Raw genomic sequence first — 21,938 nt, 5'->3', positions numbered from 1 at the left:
CAAAATAAAGATTAAGTTTTTGCTGATGTTTGAAGATGAAGTATCATCCAAATTGTCGAAATTGTAGTGGATGATGTCTAAGTTGCCAACTCCATCCAATAGTTTTTGTGCCACCATATGAAGTGTGTGGTCACTGGTTACTGTTCAAGAAGAAAAAGTGAGGGAGATGGAGAATAATTGTATAAATTTGATTTTTAGGATTTTTTTTAATTTAAGGGCAATGTAGACTTTTCACATGCTTGTTTGTCCCAAAAATCATCTTTTTAAAAACTCATCCTTAACTCTTCATACCCTCAAAATAATCTTATTTTTGGTAATTTTCCAACTTGAAGAAAATGTAACAAAGTTTAAAGATAAAATTATTACCTTTTAAGATGTAGTGATCAGATCTAAGAAATTGAAAAAGTAAATTTCTTAAAGAACTATTGCCATAATTACCCATGTGAAAACGATCTAAATAAATCTAACATGAAAATTGGATCCTTTTGTTGATTATTTTTTATGTTGTGAGCACTTCCAAGTCCATAATAAAAAAATGCAAAGTGTTTGACGAGCAGAAGAAGAAGCTCAATCTAGTTGCATCTAAAAAAATTACATTGTATTGCTAACGTTGTATTAATTTTCCAAAGAAGAAAATTATAAATTTTGACATATTTGTTGTTAACGTTCCTCTTTTACCTTTAATAATAAAGATAAGGATAACAATAATGGTATGAAAAAAATTGTAATTCTAAGTAAATATAATTAAAATCAATTCAATTACCCCAACAAAAGGTAAACTCAATTTATACTCTTAAATTCTCACTCGTTTTATCAATTTAACTAAAAACTTGTATGAATGTATCAATATAAAATCTTTATGATTTTTTATAAACATATGAGACCTATAATTTTGTAAATTAAAATTTTAAATTTACACAAGCAAATCAATTAATATCAATTCGTTTAATCTATAAATTTAACTTAAAAATTAAAGAGTTTGCATAAGGACAATTATCAAAAAAAAAAAAAAAAAAAAAAAAAGTAATATGGGTACATGTGTAAATAGATTTGTCTTTTTCAGTAAGTTTTCTTATATGGTCACTGCAAGAAATAAAAAATCTCCTAATGGAGCACTACGCGTCAGGACAAACGACGCTCTAAGAAAAAGGGTTATAATGATGCATTGAGGACAACGTCGGCATTGATCATCAATGATGACGTACAATGAAGACGTCACAATATCATGAGGCTTCCATGATGCAATGCATGACGACGTCGTGAAAGCATTTTATTTTAAAAAATCATATTACCTTTTTGCAACGCCATGCATACATGTTATCGTTGCTCCAATAACAACAATGTGGGAGAGCAAAGCGTGGCGAAAAGTGGTAAACATTATTAAAAAGGTGGATCAACTGCGACATCTACATGATGGCGTTGGGATTGGCTAGCTATGCCGACATACGTTGACCACGTTGGAAAAAACCTAACATTTAAATCATTATGACAAACCTTTTGTCGGTATAAGGGTTAACGACATTGCAAGATAGTATGACGATTTGACTGATTTTGAAAACTTTATGACGACACCATAAGTGACTGCACGACATTTGTTAGAGAACTAATGACGTAGTTACTCATGGCGTCGTGAGAAGTTGGTTCTCACAACGTTTTCGAGGTGCGTCTCGAAAACCCTAGTTCTTTTAATGTTTCGTGTTCACATAACACATAACAACGAATAAAAGAAGAAAAGAGATAGATGAAAGAGAGACCGAGACGTCAGCTGTGCTGTCTGTTCGTCGTCATCCGTCGAGTGCTTGCCAGTCGCCATCTCCCATCCTCCTATCGTCGAATGTTGTATTTTATTTTTCTATCATTTCTAAATAAATATATATTAATGTATGTATATTATATATTGTATGTATAATTTGTAGATTATATATATATTGTACGTGTATTGTATGTGTAGATTGTATAACGTATGTAGGTTTATTATAAAATTTATTTTATGAATAAGTTAAATTAAATTAAAATTAAAATTGTTATTGTACGTATGTTTATTATAGATTGTAAATTGAAATTGTTATCGTTTTTAAATTAAAATGTATATCAAATTATATGTGTGAATGAAATTTTTTAAATTGTAATATGTTAGGGTTTAAATTATTGAAATTGTGATAATAATTAGTGACATTGTGATTCTGATTGTTACGATGATATTTAAATGAATTGAAATGGTTGAATTCATGAATTTGATGAAATTTCTAAATTGTTTAAATACTTGAAAAAATTTATTGGTTGGTTGTGGTTGTGTGGTACTCTCATATGTTTAATTAATTTTGGTTTATTATTCTTAAGTACTACCATGCTAATTTTCGTGCCAGTTTCGATGATATTGATGATCTTTTTTATTTTAGTGCCTAGGAGTTTAATAAGATAGGGGGTTCGTCATCAGTGGGCGATGCATCATGTTAGTCACCGTTACATAAACAATTAATTGCATAAGCCTGAAGTTTTATTTACAAAATTATTATGTTTTCACAGATGGCTCTCAAACAACTCACACTCCTAAGAGATGCGAGAACTCAAGTAACCTGGAGTTGGAACGATATATGTTGCACAAAAAAATGGAAGATTCTCATATCGATCACTCTAGCATAGGATAAGTCGATCTCACCACACATTGTTCGCTTCAGTTGCACCATCGACGTGGTAACGCGAGATATTTTCCAGTTTGCTTTCTTAAGTGAATTGACGTTAAACCAGAGTATATCGAGCTCATGAAGGACTCTTTACAGGTAAGTTTTAAAATCACGCATACATATATGTTAATTATCTATGTATATATATAGAATCATAATACCTGTGTACTTTGCTTTTATAGCAATTTTTCGTGCTGAATTTCACAGATTTAACACTTAATCGATTCGTTAGACAGCAAATGTTCACCAACTAGAAAGAGTTTAGGGGTAGAACCATCACGATTTCAAGAAGTTTAGTATCCGGAATAGGGAACGTGCCAACCCACCACAAAATTGAAGAATTATGTGGAATATTGACACTTCCTAAGTGATCACTACCTTACTCGACAATTTCAAATTATTTAGAACTTTTAATGTTCTCAAACGACAATTCATTTTTTTATGTAACATTTTGATTGTTTGCGTGTAGAAGCAATCAATAATGAATAGGGTTGCTAGAGCAAAAATGTTTGCATGTTGAAGAATTATGACGCGTTTTATGATATGGTGCCAACAGGAATCGATGGAGGCACGATCTATCTAATTGGAGATGGAAATGTGACAACTGATTTGTCATCAAATTTATGGTCTTATAAGAATGGATTAAATGGAGAAATGAAGCAAATTTACAACCCGATGTTCTCACAAAGAACAAATTGGATTCCGCTAAATCAAAAATCTATTGGAAGGCGAATGACATGGTACAAGACTAGCTTTAAGACACCTGCTGGAATTGACCCAGTAGTCTTGGACATGCAAGGAATGGGAAAAGGCCAAGCATGGGTAAATGGGCAAAGCATAGGCCGATTTTGGCCATCTTTCATTGCTGGCAATGATAGTTGCAGCGCAACATGTGACTACAGAGGTGCATACAACCCTAGCAAATGTGTGGAAAATTGTGGAAATCCTTCTCAAAGATGGTATCATGTTCCAAGATCATTTCTTTCAAGCGACACAAACACATTGATTTTACCACAACAAGTTCAGTTCAAACAATCACAATAGGAACTATATGTGGAAATGCTAATGAAGGAAGCACCTTAGAGTTGTCTTGTCAGGGAGGACATGTCATCTCTGAAATCCAATTTGTGCTAACTACGGAAATGTTGTTCGTTTAAGAAAGGTTCATGGGATGTGACAAACATTGCTCTTATAAAAAGATTGCATTGCATGGAAAGTTGTTCAATCGTGTATCTGCAAAGTCATTTGGATTAGGCGATGCTACAAATTTATCTGCAAGATTGGCAGTTCAAGCACTATGTGCACAAAATTGATTAATGGTGTAATATACATACATGAATAAATATTAATTTTTTTTTTAACGAACTATGTATCTTTATTTTCTTTGTTTTTTCACAGTATATATAAAAACACCGTCAATAGACCACAATCAATCTTTTTGCATGAGTTTATCATAGTAATTAATATAATATGATATAATATAATATATGTGATCCGTAATCTTATTCTCAACAACCCTTTAATTAACATATAGAATCCAAACTGATGCAATCTTTGCGAAAACAAATCAGAAACCTTAAACCACATGTTCATCGCCTGCGAGAATGCTCAAGACCTTTGGAATAGGACTGATAATCTGCTTCTTTGGCAGAACTCCCATGAGAGCATCAAATCCTTATGCAAGGAGATTTGTTCTATATCAACCAGAAGAACAAAAAAAGGGGTCATTGCTTTCAACTTTATTGCTGTTTTATTGTGGACAATTTGGCTAGAAAGAAATCAAATGTTACTTCCTATTATTCTGTTGATTATCTCTTTTTCCATTCCCTCTAGGTTGACTTGGATTTATTTATCTTCACTGTTTCAACCATCACACACACACACCGAAGTATAAATTAAAGAAGTATTTTAAATTGTGAAATAATATTTTCACTAAACAATTAGCATATGTAATTTCAACATGAATTTTAATTAATAATTAGTTTTAATGCTAACTAAGTGTAACCAAGATGATTAAAATCCACCATTTAAAAGAGGTTGTTAAATAAACATCTTGATGTCATCTTTGCGTTTGATGTAAACATAATATCTACCTATCTATTTACATTTAATTATCTATTTACAAATGGAGTGGCCGGTGTTGGAGATCTTCGCAGGCGTCGAATAAGTGGGCGACGAAGGAGATGCTGGCGACGGAGGACGATGGAAATGGCAACAGAGGACGACGCAAACGCAGTTGACGACGAAAGGCGTGAAGAGAACGTGAAGAGACGACGCAAATGCAAATGTGAAGGTGAAGAGAATGTGAAGGTTGGCGTGAAGGTGAAGCAAACGAAGCAGTCATACCGCGAACGCGAAGAATGCGTGAAGAGGTGGAGCCGTGGTGAAGAGAGCTAATAAGGGAAAGGTGTCGGGATGCTTTTTAATATTTTTTTTAAAGTTTTCTCTCATGCTAAAAATAAAAAAGGTGTATATATTTTTATACTTGAGTTTCAAACGAGTCAAATAAAAATGTTAACTATACTTGATGTTTTTTCCGTGTCAAGTAAATTTAACTATACTTGACGCGAAAGAAACGTCGAGTAAAAGCTAACATGAGATAGTTCGAAAAATTCGCGAAAACTTTGCTTTTTCCAAGTATACTTGACGTTTTTTCTTTAAACTGATCAATACTTGGCATTTTTTTTCTAATGAAAACGTCAAGTATGTAAAAGTTGTTAGTGTCAAGTAAAGTAGATTTTGTAGTAGTGAAACCAAATGTGAAAAATGAAAAATAGAATCTTATGTTTTTTTAGGGGAAAAACACACAACTTTGTTAGTTGCGTATAACAGCTGTAATTCGGCAAAATGTTATTTAAGGATAAGGCAAACTAGGATTCTCCAATTTCAAAGGATGCAACTCATATCAAAAAAAAAATTTGTCAGCGCTTTTCTATGTTAAGAATTGATTCAACAACTTGAACACAAATATACGTAGGAAAGAACTCTCACCTTATCACAATGTATTCTATATAAATAAACACATCGATTGAGAAAAACAAATAAACCAAGGACACAAGTTGTGGCCGGATAAAGGATGTTTAAGCTTCAATGGCTTGTTGCAACTCTAGCTTGCTTGACTTTTTGCATAGGAGATAATGTTTCATATGATTCAAATGCGTTAATTATCAATGGAGAACGGCGCATTATCTTCTCAGGCTCAATTCATTATCCACGCAGCACTGAAGCAATGTGGCCTGATCTCATTCAAAAAGCTAAAGATGGTGGACTTGATGCAATTGAGACATACATTTTCTGGGATCGTCACGAGCCACAACGACGAAAATATGATTTCTCTGGACGTTTAGATTTTATTAAATTCTTCCAACTTATCCAAGACGCTGGACTTTATGTTGTCATGAGGATTGGTCCTTACGTGTGTGCCGAGTGGAACTACGGAGGCTTTCCAGTGTGGTTGCACAATATGCCAGGAATCCAACTACGAACTAACAATCAAGTTTACAAGAATGAAATGCAAACTTTCACGACAAAGATAGTAAATATGTGTAAACAAGCCAATCTCTTTGCTTCACAAGGAGGGCCAATAATATTAGCTCAAATCGAGAATGAGTATGGAAATGTGATGACACCAGCTTATGGAGATGAGATGCAGGAAAAGCATACATCAATTGGTGTGCTCAAATGGCCGAATCTCTCAATATTGGCGTTCCATGGATCATGTGCCAACAAAGTGATGCCCCACAACCTATGATTAATACATGCAATGGATTCTATTGTGATAACTTTACTCCAAACAATCCTAAGAGCCCAAAAATGTTCACTGAAAATTGGGTGGGATGGTTCAAGAAATGGGGCGACAAAGACCCTTATAGAACTGCAGAAGATGTAGCATTTTCTGTGGCAAGATTTTTTCAATCTGGTGGTGTGTTCAACAATTATTACATGTATCATGGAGGCACCAACTTTGGAAGGACATCGGGAGGTCCATTCATCACTACATCTTACGACTACAACGCCCCACTTGATGAATATGGGAACTTGAATCAACCTAAATGGGGGCATCTCAAACAACTCCATGCATCAATCAAGTTAGGAGAGAAGATTCTCACTAACAGCACACGCTCAAACCAAAACTTTGGTAGCTCTGTAACTTTAACGAAATTTTCTAACCCAACAACTGGGGAGAGGTTTTGCTTTTTAAGCAACACAGATGGAAAAAATGATGCCACCATAGATCTACAAGAAGATGGAAAATATTTTGTACCAGCTTGGTCTGTGAGCATTCTTGATGGTTGCAACAAGGAGGTTTACAACACTGCAAAAGTAAATTCTCAGACATCTATGTTTGTGAAGGAGCAAAATGAGAAGGAAAATGCACAACTGTCATGGGCTTGGGCTCCAGAACCTATGAAAGACACACTGCAAGGAAATGGTAAATTTGCGGCAAACCTTCTTTTGGAACAAAAAAGGGTCACAGTTGATTTTAGCGATTACTTCTGGTACATGACGAAGGTTGACACTAACGGAACATCTTCACTTCAAAATGTGACTCTCCAAGTAAATACAAAGGGTCATGTGCTTCATGCTTTCGTCAATAAAAGATACATTGGGTCGAAATGGGGGAGTAATGGCCAGAGTTTTGTGTTTGAGAAACCCATTCTACTAAAATCGGGAATCAACACAATAACTCTTTTGAGTGCCACAGTTGGGTTGAAGAATTATGACGCGTTTTATGATATGGTGCCAACAGGAATCGATGGAGGCCCGATCTATCTAATTGGAGATGGAAATGTGACAACTGATTTGTCATCAAATTTATGGTCTTATAAGGTTGGATTAAATGGAGAAATGAAGCAAATTTACAACCCGATGTTCTCACAAAGAACAAATTGGATTCCGCTAAATCAAAAATCTATTGGAAGGCGAATGACATGGTACAAGACTAGCTTTAAGACACCTGCTGGAATTGCCAGTAGTCTTGACATGCAAGTAGAATGGAATGGAAAAGGCCAAGCATGGGTAAATGGGCAAAGCATAGGCCGATTTTGGCCATCTTTCATTGCTGGCAATGATAGTTGCAGCGCAACATGTGACTACAGAGGTGCATACAACCCTAGCAAATGTGTGGAAAATTGTGGAAATCCTTCTCAAAGATGGTATCATGTTCCAAGATCATTTCTTTCAAGCGACACAAACACATTGATTTTATTTGAAGAAATTGGTGGAAATCCACAACAAGTGTCAGTTCAAACAATCACAATAGGAACTATATGTGGAAATGCACTTAGAGTTGTCTTGTCAGGGAGGACATGTCATCTCTGAAATCCAATTTGCTAGCTACGGAAATCCAGGGGGAAAATGTGGTTCGTTTAAGAAAGGTTCATGGGATGTGACAAACATTGCTCTTATTCTTGAAAAAGCTTGCATTGGCATGGAAAGTTGTTCAATCGATGTATCTGCAAAGTCATTTGGATTAGGCGATGCTACAAATTTATCTGCAAGATTGGCAGTTCAAGCACTATGTGCACAAAATTGATTAATGGTGTAATATACATACATGAATAAATATTAAATTTTTTTTTAACGAACTATGTATCTTTATTTCTTTGTTTTTCACAGTATATGATTTCTTATTCACAAACGTATAAGAAACTATAAAAACACCGTCAATAGACCACAATCAATCTTTTTGAATCATGAGTTTTGCTTGATGTTATCATAGTAATTAATATAATATGATATAATATATGTGATCCGTAATCTTATTCTCAACAACCCTTTAATTAACATATAGTATCAACATGGTCATGATCTCCATTCTCCAATCCAAACTGATGCAATCTTTGCGAAAACAAATCAGAAACCTTAAACCACATGTTCATCGCCTGCGAGAATGCTCAAGACCTTTGGAATAGGACTGATAATCTGCTTCTTTGGCAGAACTCCCATGAGAGCATCAAATCCTTATGCAAGGAGATTTGTTCTATATCAACCAGAAGAACAAAAAAAGGGGTCATTGCTTTCAACTTTATTGCTGTTTTATTGTGGACAATTTGGCTAGAAAGAAATCAAATGTTACTTCCTATTATTCTGTTGATTATCTCTTTTTCCATTCCCTCTAGGTTGACTTGGATTTATTTATCTTCACTGTTTCAACCATCACACAGCACACACCGTGAAGTATAAATTAAAGAAGTATTTTAAATTGTGAAATAATATTTTCACTAAACAATTAGCATATGTAATTTCAACATGAATTTTAATTAATAATTAGTTTTAATGCTAACTAAGTGTAACCAAGATGATTAAAATCCACCATTTAAAAGAGGTTGTTAAATAAACATCTTGATGTCATCTTTGCGTTTGATGTAAACATAATATCTACCTATCTATTTACATTTAATTATCTATTTACAAATGGAGTGGCCGGTGTTGGAGATCTTCGCAGGCGTCGAATAAGTGGGCGACGAAGGAGATGCTGGCGACGGAGGACGATGGAAATGGCAACAGAGGACGACGCAAACGCAGTTGACGACGAAAGGCGTGAAGAGAACGTGAAGAGACGACGCAAATGTGAAGGTGAAGAGAATGCGAAGGTTGGCGTGAAGGTGAAGCAAACGAAGCAGTCATACCGCGAACGCGAAGAATGCGTGAAGAGGTGGAGCCGTGGTGAAGAGAGCTAATAAGGGAAAGGTGTCGGGATGCTTTTTAATATTTTTTTTAAAGTTTTCTCTCATGCTAAAAATAAAAAAGGTGTATATATTTTTATACTTGAGTTTCAAACGAGTCAAATAAAAATGTTAACTATACTTGATGTTTTTTCCGTGTCAAGTAAATTTAACTATACTTGACGCGAAAGAAACGTCGAGTAAAAGCTAACATGAGATAGTTCGAAAAATTCGCGAAAACTTTGCTTTTTCCAAGTATACTTGACGTTTTTTCTTTAAACTGATCAATACTTGGCATTTTTTTTCTAATGAAAACGTCAAGTATGTAAAAGTTGTTAGTGTCAAGTAAAGTAGATTTTGTAGTAGTGAAACCAAATGTGAAAAATGAAAAATAGAATCTTATGTTTTTTTAGGGGAAAAACACACAACTTTGTTAGTTGCGTATAACAGCTGTAATTCGGCAAAATGTTATTTAAGGATAAGGCAAACTAGGATTCTCCAATTTCAAAGGATGCAACTCATATCAAAAAAAAATTTGTCAGCGCTTTTCTATGTTAAGAATTGATTCAACAACTTGAACACAAATATACGTAGGAAAGAACTCTCACCTTATCACAATGTATTCTATATAAATAAACACATCGATTGAGAAAAACAAATAAACCAAGGACACAAGTTGTGGCCGGATAAAGGATGTTTAAGCTTCAATGGCTTGTTGCAACTCTAGCTTGCTTGACTTTTTGCATAGGAGATAATGTTTCATATGATTCAAATGCGTTAATTATCAATGGAGAACGGCGCATTATCTTCTCAGGCTCAATTCATTATCCACGCAGCACTGAAGCAATGTGGCCTGATCTCATTCAAAAAGCTAAAGATGGTGGACTTGATGCAATTGAGACATACATTTTCTGGGATCGTCACGAGCCACAACGACGAAAATATGATTTCTCTGGACGTTTAGATTTTATTAAATTCTTCCAACTTATCCAAGACGCTGGACTTTATGTTGTCATGAGGATTGGTCCTTACGTGTGTGCCGAGTGGAACTACGGAGGCTTTCCAGTGTGGTTGCACAATATGCCAGGAATCCAACTACGAACTAACAATCAAGTTTACAAGAATGAAATGCAAACTTTCACGACAAAGATAGTAAATATGTGTAAACAAGCCAATCTCTTTGCTTCACAAGGAGGGCCAATAATATTAGCTCAAATCGAGAATGAGTATGGAAATGTGATGACACCAGCTTATGGAGATGCAGGAAAAGCATACATCAATTGGTGTGCTCAAATGGCCGAATCTCTCAATATTGGCGTTCCATGGATCATGTGCCAACAAAGTGATGCCCCACAACCTATGATTAATACATGCAATGGATTCTATTGTGATAACTTTACTCCAAACAATCCTAAGAGCCCAAAAATGTTCACTGAAAATTGGGTGGGATGGTTCAAGAAATGGGGCGACAAAGACCCTTATAGAACTGCAGAAGATGTAGCATTTTCTGTGGCAAGATTTTTTCAATCTGGTGGTGTGTTCAACAATTATTACATGTATCATGGAGGCACCAACTTTGGAAGGACATCGGGAGGTCCATTCATCACTACATCTTACGACTACAACGCCCCACTTGATGAATATGGGAACTTGAATCAACCTAAATGGGGGCATCTCAAACAACTCCATGCATCAATCAAGTTAGGAGAGAAGATTCTCACTAACAGCACACGCTCAAACCAAAACTTTGGTAGCTCTGTAACTTTAACGAAATTTTCTAACCCAACAACTGGGGAGAGGTTTTGCTTTTTAAGCAACACAGATGGAAAAAATGATGCCACCATAGATCTACAAGAAGATGGAAAATATTTTGTACCAGCTTGGTCTGTGAGCATTCTTGATGGTTGCAACAAGGAGGTTTACAACACTGCAAAAGTAAATTCTCAGACATCTATGTTTGTGAAGGAGCAAAATGAGAAGGAAAATGCACAACTGTCATGGGCTTGGGCTCCAGAACCTATGAAAGACACACTGCAAGGAAATGGTAAATTTGCGGCAAACCTTCTTTTGGAACAAAAAAGGGTCACAGTTGATTTTAGCGATTACTTCTGGTACATGACGAAGGTTGACACTAACGGAACATCTTCACTTCAAAATGTGACTCTCCAAGTAAATACAAAGGGTCATGTGCTTCATGCTTTCGTCAATAAAAGATACATTGGGTCGAAATGGGGGAGTAATGGCCAGAGTTTTGTGTTTGAGAAACCCATTCTACTAAAATCGGGAATCAACACAATAACTCTTTTGAGTGCCACAGTTGGGTTGAAGAATTATGACGCGTTTTATGATATGGTGCCAACAGGAATCGATGGAGGCCCGATCTATCTAATTGGAGATGGAAATGTGACAACTGATTTGTCATCAAATTTATGGTCTTATAAGGTTGGATTAAATGGAGAAATGAAGCAAATTTACAACCCGATGTTCTCACAAAGAACAAATTGGATTCCGCTAAATCAAAAATCTATTGGAAGGCGAATGACATGGTACAAGACTAGCTTTAAGACACCTGCTGGAATTGACCCAGTAGTCTTGGACATGCAAGGAATGGGAAAAGGCCAAGCATGGGTAAATGGGCAAAGCATAGGCCGATTTTGGCCATCTTTCATTGCTGGCAATGATAGTTGCAGCGCAACATGTGACTACAGAGGTGCATACAACCCTAGCAAATGTGTGGAAAATTGTGGAAATCCTTCTCAAAGATGGTATCATGTTCCAAGATCATTTCTTTCAAGCGACACAAACACATTGATTTTATTTGAAGAAATTGGTGGAAATCCACAACAAGTGTCAGTTCAAACAATCACAATAGGAACTATATGTGGAAATGCTAATGAAGGAAGCACCTTAGAGTTGTCTTGTCAGGGAGGACATGTCATCTCTGAAATCCAATTTGCTAGCTACGGAAATCCAGGGGGAAAATGTGGTTCGTTTAAGAAAGGTTCATGGGATGTGACAAACATTGCTCTTATTCTTGAAAAAGCTTGCATTGGCATGGAAAGTTGTTCAATCGATGTATCTGCAAAGTCATTTGGATTAGGCGATGCTACAAATTTATCTGCAAGATTGGCAGTTCAAGCACTATGTGCACAAAATTGATTAATGGTGTAATATACATACATGAATAAATATTAAATTTTTTTTTTAACGAACTATGTATCTTTATTTCTTTGTTTTTCACAGTATATGATTTCTTATTCACAAACGTATAAGAAACTATAAAAACACCATCAATAGACCACAATCAATCTTTTTGAATCATGAGTTTTGCTTGATGTTATCATAGTAATTAATATAATATAATATAATATATGTGATCCGTAATCTTATTCTCAACAACCCTTTAATTAACATATAGTATCAACATGGTCATGATCTCCATTCTCCAATCCAAACTGATGCAATCTTTGCGAAAACAAATCAGAAACCTTAAACCACATGTTCATCGCCTGCGAGAATGCTCAAGACCTTTGGAATAGGACTGATAATCTGCTTCTTTGGCAGAACTCCCATGAGAGCATCAAATCCTTATGCAAGGAGATTTGTTCTATATCAACCAGAAGAACAAAAAAAGGGGTCATTGCTTTCAACTTTATTGCTGTTTTATTGTGGACAATTTGGCTAGAAAGAAATCAAATGTTACTTCCTATTATTCTGTTGATTATCTCTTTTTCCATTCCCTCTAGGTTGACTTGGATTTATTTATCTTCACTGTTTCAACCATCACACAGCACACACCGTGAAGTATAAATTAAAGAAGTATTTTAAATTGTGAAATAATATTTTCACTAAACAATTAGCATATGTAATTTCAACATGAATTTTAATTAATAATTAGTTTTAATGCTAACTAAGTGTAACCAAGATGATTAAAATCCACCATTTAAAAGAGGTTGTTAAATAAACATCTTGATGTCATCTTTGCGTTTGATGTAAACATAATATCTACCTATCTATTTACATTTAATTATCTATTTACAAATGGAGTGGCCGGTGTTGGAGATCTTCGCAGGCGTCGAATAAGTGGGCGACGAAGGAGATGCTGGCGACGGAGGACGATGGAAATGGCAACAGAGGACGACGCAAACGCAGTTGACGACGAAAGGCGTGAAGAGAACGTGAAGAGACGACGCAAATGTGAAGGTGAAGAGAATGTGAAGGTTGGCGTGAAGGTGAAGCAAACGAAGCAGTCATACCGCGAACGCGAAGAATGCGTGAAGAGGTGGAGCCGTGGTGAAGAGAGCTAATAAGGGAAAGGTGTCGGGATGCTTTTTAATATTTTTTTTAAAGTTTTCTCTCATGCTAAAAATAAAAAAGGTGTATATATTTTTATACTTGAGTTTCAAACGAGTCAAATAAAAATGTTAACTATACTTGATGTTTTTTCCGTGTCAAGTAAATTTAACTATACTTGACGCGAAAGAAACGTCGAGTAAAAGCTAACATGAGATAGTTCGAAAAATTCGCGAAAACTTTGCTTTTTCCAAGTATACTTGACGTTTTTTCTTTAAACTGATCAATACTTGGCATTTTTTTTCTAAAGAAACGTCAAGTATGTAAAAGTTGTTAGTGTCAAGTAAAGTAGATTTTGTAGTAGTGAAACCAAATGTGAAAAATGAAAAATAGAATCTTATGTTTTTTTAGGGGAAAAACACACAACTTTGTTAGTTGCGTATAACAGCTGTAATTCGGCAAAATGTTATTTAAGGATAAGGCAAACTAGGATTCTCCAATTTCAAAGGATGCAACTCATATCAAAAAAAAATTTGTCAGCGCTTTTCTATGTTAAGAATTGATTCAACAACTTGAACACAAATATACGTAGGAAAGAACTCTCACCTTATCACAATGTATTCTATATAAATAAACACATCGATTGAGAAAAACAAATAAACCAAGGACACAAGTTGTGGCCGGATAAAGGATGTTTAAGCTTCAATGGCTTGTTGCAACTCTAGCTTGCTTGACTTTTTGCATAGGAGATAATGTTTCATATGATTCAAATGCGTTAATTATCAATGGAGAACGGCGCATTATCTTCTCAGGCTCAATTCATTATCCACGCAGCACTGAAGCAATGTGGCCTGATCTCATTCAAAAAGCTAAAGATGGTGGACTTGATGCAATTGAGACATACATTTTCTGGGATCGTCACGAGCCACAACGACGAAAATATGATTTCTCTGGACGTTTAGATTTTATTAAATTCTTCCAACTTATCCAAGACGCTGGACTTTATGTTGTCATGAGGATTGGTCCTTACGTGTGTGCCGAGTGGAACTACGGAGGCTTTCCAGTGTGGTTGCACAATATGCCAGGAATCCAACTACGAACTAACAATCAAGTTTACAAGAATGAAATGCAAACTTTCACGACAAAGATAGTAAATATGTGTAAACAAGCCAATCTCTTTGCTTCACAAGGAGGGCCAATAATATTAGCTCAAATCGAGAATGAGTATGGAAATGTGATGACACCAGCTTATGGAGATGCAGGAAAAGCATACATCAATTGGTGTGCTCAAATGGCCGAATCTCTCAATATTGGCGTTCCATGGATCATGTGCCAACAAAGTGATGCCCCACAACCTATGATTAATACATGCAATGGATTCTATTGTGATAACTTTACTCCAAACAATCCTAAGAGCCCAAAAATGTTCACTGAAAATTGGGTGGGATGGTTCAAGAAATGGGGCGACAAAGACCCTTATAGAACTGCAGAAGATGTAGCATTTTCTGTGGCAAGATTTTTTCAATCTGGTGTGTGTTCAACAATTATTACATGTATCATGGAGGCACCAACTTTGGAAGGACATCGGGAGGTCCATTCATCACTACATCTTACGACTACAACGCCCCACTTGATGAATATGGGAACTTGAATCAACCTAAATGGGGGCATCTCAAACAACTCCATGCATCAATCAAGTTAGGAGAGAAGATTCTCACTAACAGCACACGCTCAAACCAAAACTTTGGTAGCTCTGTAACTTTAACGAAATTTTCTAACCCAACAACTGGGGAGAGGTTTTGCTTTTTAAGCAACACAGATGGAAAAAATGATGCCACCATAGATCTACAAGAAGATGGAAAATATTTTGTACCAGCTTGGTCTGTGAGCATTCTTGATGGTTGCAACAAGGAGGTTTACAACACTGCAAAAGTAAATTCTCAGACATCTATGTTTGTGAAGGAGCAAAATGAGAAGGAAAATGCACAACTGTCATGGGCTTGGGCTCCAGAACCTATGAAAGACACACTGCAAGGAAATGGTAAATTTGCGGCAAACCTTCTTTTGGAACAAAAAAGGGTCACAGTTGATTTTAGCGATTACTTCTGGTACATGACGAAGGTTGACACTAACGGAACATCTTCACTTCAAAATGTGACTCTCCAAGTAAATACAAAGGGTCATGTGCTTCATGCTTTCGTCAATAAAAGATACATTGGGTCGAAATGGGGGAGTAATGGCCAGAGTTTTGTGTTTGAGAAACCCATTCTACTAAAATCGGGAATCAACACAATAACTCTTTTGAGTGCCACAGTTGGGTTGAAGAATTATGACGCGTTTTATGATATGGTGCCAACAGGAATCGATGGAGGCCCGATCTATCTAATTGGAGATGGAAATGTGACAACTGATTTGTCATCAAATTTATGGTCTTATAAGGTTGGATTAAATGGAGAAATGAAGCAAATTTACAACCCGATGTTCTCACAAAGAACAAATTGGATTCCGCTAAATCAAAAATCTATTGGAAGGCGAATGACATGGTACAAGACTAGCTTTAAGACACCTGCTGGAATTGACCCAGTAGTCTTGGACATGCAAGGAATGGGAAAAGGCCAAGCATGGGTAAATGGGCAAAGCATAGGCCGATTTTGGCCATCTTTCATTGCTGGCAATGATAGTTGCAGCGCAACATGTGACTACAGAGGTGCATACAACCCTAGCAAATGTGTGGAAAATTGTGGAAATCCTTCTCAAAGATGGTATCATGTTCCAAGATCATTTCTTTCAAGCGACACAAACACATTGATTTTATTTGAAGAAATTGGTGGAAATCCACAACAAGTGTCAGTTCAAACAATCACAATAGGAACTATATGTGGAAATGCTAATGAAGGAAGCACCTTAGAGTTGTCTTGTCAGGGAGGACATGTCATCTCTGAAATCCAATTTGCTAGCTACGGAAATCCAGGGGGAAAATGTGGTTCGTTTAAGAAAGGTTCATGGGATGTGACAAACATTGCTCTTATTCTTGAAAAAGCTTGCATTGGCATGGAAAGTTGTTCAATCGATGTATCTGCAAAGTCATTTGGATTAGGCGATGCTACAAATTTATCTGCAAGATTGGCAGTTCAAGCACTATGTGCACAAAATTGATTAATGGTGTAATATACATACATGAATAAATATTAAATTTTTTTTTTAACGAACTATGTATCTTTATTTCTTTGTTTTTCACAGTATATGATTTCTTATTCACAAACGTATAAGAAACTATAAAAACACCGTCAATAGACCACAATCAATCTTTTTGAATCATGAGTTTTGCTTGATGTTATCATAGTAATTAATATAATATGATATAATATAATATATGTGATCCGTAATCTTATTCTCAACAACCCTTTAATTAACATATAGTATCAACATGGTCATGATCTCCATTCTCCAATCCAAACTGATGCAATCTTTGCGAAAACAAATCAGAAACCTTAAACCACATGTTCATCGCCTGCGAGAATGCTCAAGACCTTTGGAATAGGACTGATAATCTGCTTCTTTGGCAGAACTCCCATGAGAGCATCAAATCCTTATGCAAGGAGATTTGTTCTATATCAACCAGAAGAACAAAAAAAGGGGTCATTGCTTTCAACTTTATTGCTGTTTTATTGTGGACAATTTGGCTAGAAAGAAATCAAATGTTACTTCCTATTATTCTGTTGATTATCTCTTTTTCCATTCCCTCTAGGTTGACTTGGATTTATTTATCTTCACTGTTTCAACCATCACACAGCACACACCGTGAAGTATAAATTAAAGAAGTATTTTAAATTGTGAAATAATATTTTCACTAAACAATTAGCATATGTAATTTCAACATGAATTTTAATTAATAATTAGTTTTAATGCTAACTAAGTGTAACCAAGATGATTAAAATCCACCATTTAAAAGAGGTTGTTAAATAAACATCTTGATGTCATCTTTGCGTTTGATGTAAACATAATATCTACCTATCTATTTACATTTAATTATCTATTTACAAATGGAGTGGCCGGTGTTGGAGATCTTCGCAGGCGTCGAATAAGTGGGCGACGAAGGAGATGCTGGCGACGGAGGACGATGGAAATGGCAACAGAGGACGACGCAAACGCAGTTGACGACGAAAGGCGTGAAGAGAACGTGAAGAGACGACGCAAATGTGAAGGTGAAGAGAATGTGAAGGTTGGCGTGAAGGTGAAGCAAACGAAGCAGTCATACCGCGAACGCGAAGAATGCGTGAAGAGGTGGAGCCGTGGTGAAGAGAGCTAATAAGGGAAAGGTGTCGGGATGCTTTTTAATATTTTTTTTAAAGTTTTCTCTCATGCTAAAAATAAAAAAGGTGTATATATTTTTATACTTGAGTTTCAAACGAGTCAAATAAAAATGTTAACTATACTTGATGTTTTTTCCGTGTCAAGTAAATTTAACTATACTTGACGCGAAAGAAACGTCGAGTAAAAGCTAACATGAGATAGTTCGAAAAATTCGCGAAAACTTTGCTTTTTCCAAGTATACTTGACGTTTTTTCTTTAAACTGATCAATACTTGGCATTTTTTTTCTAATGAAAACGTCAAGTATGTAAAAGTTGTTAGTGTCAAGTAAAGTAGATTTTGTAGTAGTGAAACCAAATGTGAAAAATGAAAAATAGAATCTTATGTTTTTTTAGGGGAAAAACACACAACTTTGTTAGTTGCGTATAACAGCTGTAATTCGGCAAAATGTTATTTAAGGATAAGGCAAACTAGGATTCTCCAATTTCAAAGGATGCAACTCATATCAAAAAAAAATTTGTCAGCGCTTTTCTATGTTAAGAATTGATTCAACAACTTGAACACAAATATACGTAGGAAAGAACTCTCACCTTATCACAATGTATTCTATATAAATAAACACATCGATTGAGAAAAACAAATAAACCAAGGACACAAGTTGTGGCCGGATAAAGGATGTTTAAGCTTCAATGGCTTGTTGCAACTCTAGCTTGCTTGACTTTTTGCATAGGAGATAATGTTTCATATGATTCAAATGCGTTAATTATCAATGGAGAACGGCGCATTATCTTCTCAGGCTCAATTCATTATCCACGCAGCACTGAAGCAATGTGGCCTGATCTCATTCAAAAAGCTAAAGATGGTGGACTTGATGCAATTGAGACATACATTTTCTGGGATCGTCACGAGCCACAACGACGAAAATATGATTTCTCTGGACGTTTAGATTTTATTAAATTCTTCCAACTTATCCAAGACGCTGGACTTTATGTTGTCATGAGGATTGGTCCTTACGTGTGTGCCGAGTGGAACTACGGAGGCTTTCCAGTGTGGTTGCACAATATGCCAGGAATCCAACTACGAACTAACAATCAAGTTTACAAGAATGAAATGCAAACTTTCACGACAAAGATAGTAAATATGTGTAAACAAGCCAATCTCTTTGCTTCACAAGGAGGGCCAATAATATTAGCTCAAATCGAGAATGAGTATGGAAATGTGATGACACCAGCTTATGGAGATGCAGGAAAAGCATACATCAATTGGTGTGCTCAAATGGCCGAATCTCTCAATATTGGCGTTCCATGGATCATGTGCCAACAAAGTGATGCCCCACAACCTATGATTAATACATGCAATGGATTCTATTGTGATAACTTTACTCCAAACAATCCTAAGAGCCCAAAAATGTTCACTGAAAATTGGGTGGGATGGTTCAAGAAATGGGGCGACAAAGACCCTTATAGAACTGCAGAAGATGTAGCATTTTCTGTGGCAAGATTTTTTCAATCTGGTGGTGTGTTCAACAATTATTACATGTATCATGGAGGCACCAACTTTGGAAGGACATCGGGAGGTCCATTCATCACTACATCTTACGACTACAACGCCCCACTTGATGAATATGGGAACTTGAATCAACCTAAATGGGGGCATCTCAAACAACTCCATGCATCAATCAAGTTAGGAGAGAAGATTCTCACTAACAGCACACGCTCAAACCAAAACTTTGGTAGCTCTGTAACTTTAACGAAATTTTCTAACCCAACAACTGGGGAGAGGTTTTGCTTTTTAAGCAACACAGATGGAAAAAATGATGCCACCATAGATCTACAAGAAGATGGAAAATATTTTGTACCAGCTTGGTCTGTGAGCATTCTTGATGGTTGCAACAAGGAGGTTTACAACACTGCAAAAGTAAATTCTCAGACATCTATGTTTGTGAAGGAGCAAAATGAGAAGGAAAATGCACAACTGTCATGGGCTTGGGCTCCAGAACCTATGAAAGACACACTGCAAGGAAATGGTAAATTTGCGGCAAACCTTCTTTTGGAACAAAAAAGGGTCACAGTTGATTTTAGCGATTACTTCTGGTACATGACGAAGGTTGACACTAACGGAACATCTTCACTTCAAAATGTGACTCTCCAAGTAAATACAAAGGGTCATGTGCTTCATGCTTTCGTCAATAAAAGATACATTGGGTCGAAATGGGGGAGTAATGGCCAGAGTTTTGTGTTTGAGAAACCCATTCTACTAAAATCGGGAATCAACACAATAACTCTTTTGAGTGCCACAGTTGGGTTGAAGAATTATGACGCGTTTTATGATATGGTGCCAACAGGAATCGATGGAGGCCCGATCTATCTAATTGGAGATGGAAATGTGACAACTGATTTGTCATCAAATTTATGGTCTTATAAGGTTGGATTAAATGGAGAAATGAAGCAAATTTACAACCCGATGTTCTCACAAAGAACAAATTGGATTCCGCTAAATCAAAAATCTATTGGAAGGCGAATGACATGGTACAAGACTAGCTTTAAGACACCTGCTGGAATTGACCCAGTAGTCTTGGACATGCAAGGAATGGGAAAAGGCCAAGCATGGGTAAATGGGCAAAGCATAGGCCGATTTTGGCCATCTTTCATTGCTGGCAATGATAGTTGCAGCGCAACATGTGACTACAGAGGTGCATACAACCCTAGCAAATGTGTGGAAAATTGTGGAAATCCTTCTCAAAGATGGTATCATGTTCCAAGATCATTTCTTTCAAGCGACACAAACACATTGATTTTATTTGAAGAAATTGGTGGAAATCCACAACAAGTGTCAGTTCAAACAATCACAATAGGAACTATATGTGGAAATGCTAATGAAGGAAGCACCTTAGAGTTGTCTTGTCAGGGAGGACATGTCATCTCTGAAATCCAATTTGCTAGCTACGGAAATCCAGGGGGAAAATGTGGTTCGTTTAAGAAAGGTTCATGGGATGTGACAAACATTGCTCTTATTCTTGAAAAAGCTTGCATTGGCATGGAAAGTTGTTCAATCGATGTATCTGCAAAGTCATTTGGATTAGGCGATGCTACAAATTTATCTGCAAGATTGGCAGTTCAAGCACTATGTGCACAAAATTGATTAATGGTGTAATATACATACATGAATAAATATAAATTTTTTTTTTAACGAACTATGTATCTTTATTTCTTTGTTTTTCACAGTATATGATTTCTTATTCACAAACGTATAAGAAACTATAAAAACACCGTCAATAGACCACAATCAATCTTTTTGAATCATGAGTTTTGCTTGATGTTATCATAGTAATTAATATAATATGATATAAATATATGTGATCCGTAATCTTATTCTCAACAACCCTTTAATTAACATATAGTATCAACATGGTCATGATCTCCATTCTCCAATCCAAACTGATGCAATCTTTGCGAAAACAAATCAGAAACCTTAAACCACATGTTCATCGCCTGCGAGAATGCTCAAGACCTTTGGAATAGGACTGATAATCTGCTTCTTTGGCAGAACTCCCATGAGAGCATCAAATCCTTATGCAAGGAGATTTGTTCTATATCAACCAGAAGAACAAAAAAAGGGGTCATTGCTTTCAACTTTATTGCTGTTTTATTGTGGACAATTTGGCTAGAAAGAAATCAAATGTTACTTCCTATTATTCTGTTGATTATCTCTTTTTCCATTCCCTCTAGGTTGACTTGGATTTATTTATCTTCACTGTTTCAACCATCACACAGCACACACCGTGAAGTATAAATTAAAGAAGTATTTTAAATTGTGAAATAATATTTTCACTAAACAATTAGCATATGTAATTTCAACATGAATTTTAATTAATAATTAGTTTTAATGCTAACTAAGTGTAACCAAGATGATTAAAATCCACCATTTAAAAGAGGTTGTTAAATAAACATCTTGATGTCATCTTTGCGTTTGATGTAAACA

General features: G+C 35.9%; 2 protein-coding genes and 2 pseudogenes across 2 annotated transcripts; all 4 read left to right on the top strand.

Annotated features, from left to right (window-relative positions):
• Positions 1-4,980: 4,980 nt before the first annotated feature.
• LOC116402611 lies at positions 4,981-8,226 on the top strand (annotated as a pseudogene).
• Positions 8,227-8,889: 663 nt separating this feature from the next.
• On the top strand, positions 8,890-12,616 carry LOC116402593 (beta-galactosidase 15-like). The gene has a single exon (XM_031882103.1). The coding sequence runs from the start codon at positions 10,046-10,048 to the stop codon at positions 12,509-12,511; it is 2,466 nt and encodes an 821-aa protein (XP_031737963.1). The 5' UTR covers positions 8,890-10,045; the 3' UTR covers positions 12,512-12,616.
• A 1,440-nt stretch (positions 12,617-14,056) lies between these two features.
• On the top strand, positions 14,057-17,117 carry LOC116402612 (annotated as a pseudogene).
• A 359-nt stretch (positions 17,118-17,476) lies between these two features.
• On the top strand, positions 17,477-21,104 carry LOC116402597 (beta-galactosidase 15-like). The gene has a single exon (XM_031882105.1). It carries the CDS (start codon positions 18,633-18,635, stop codon positions 21,096-21,098), a length of 2,466 nt encoding a protein of 821 aa, XP_031737965.1. The 5' UTR covers positions 17,477-18,632; the 3' UTR covers positions 21,099-21,104.
• The last annotated feature ends 834 nt before the right edge of the window (positions 21,105-21,938 follow it).

This window comes from Cucumis sativus, chromosome 3 (assembly GCF_000004075.3).
Source record: "Cucumis sativus cultivar 9930 chromosome 3, Cucumber_9930_V3, whole genome shotgun sequence".
Lineage (NCBI taxonomy): Eukaryota > Viridiplantae > Streptophyta > Magnoliopsida > Cucurbitales > Cucurbitaceae > Cucumis > Cucumis sativus.
This window is presented reverse-complemented; position numbering and strand designations above follow the sequence as displayed.

Bases quoted from the DNA above. Each gene is read 5' to 3' on its own strand.
- LOC116402597 (XM_031882105.1), top strand. From the start codon at position 18,633: ATGTTTAAGCTTCAATGGCTTGTTGCAACTCTAGCTTGCTTGACTTTT.
- LOC116402593 (XM_031882103.1), top strand. From the start codon at position 10,046: ATGTTTAAGCTTCAATGGCTTGTTGCAACTCTAGCTTGCTTGACTTTT.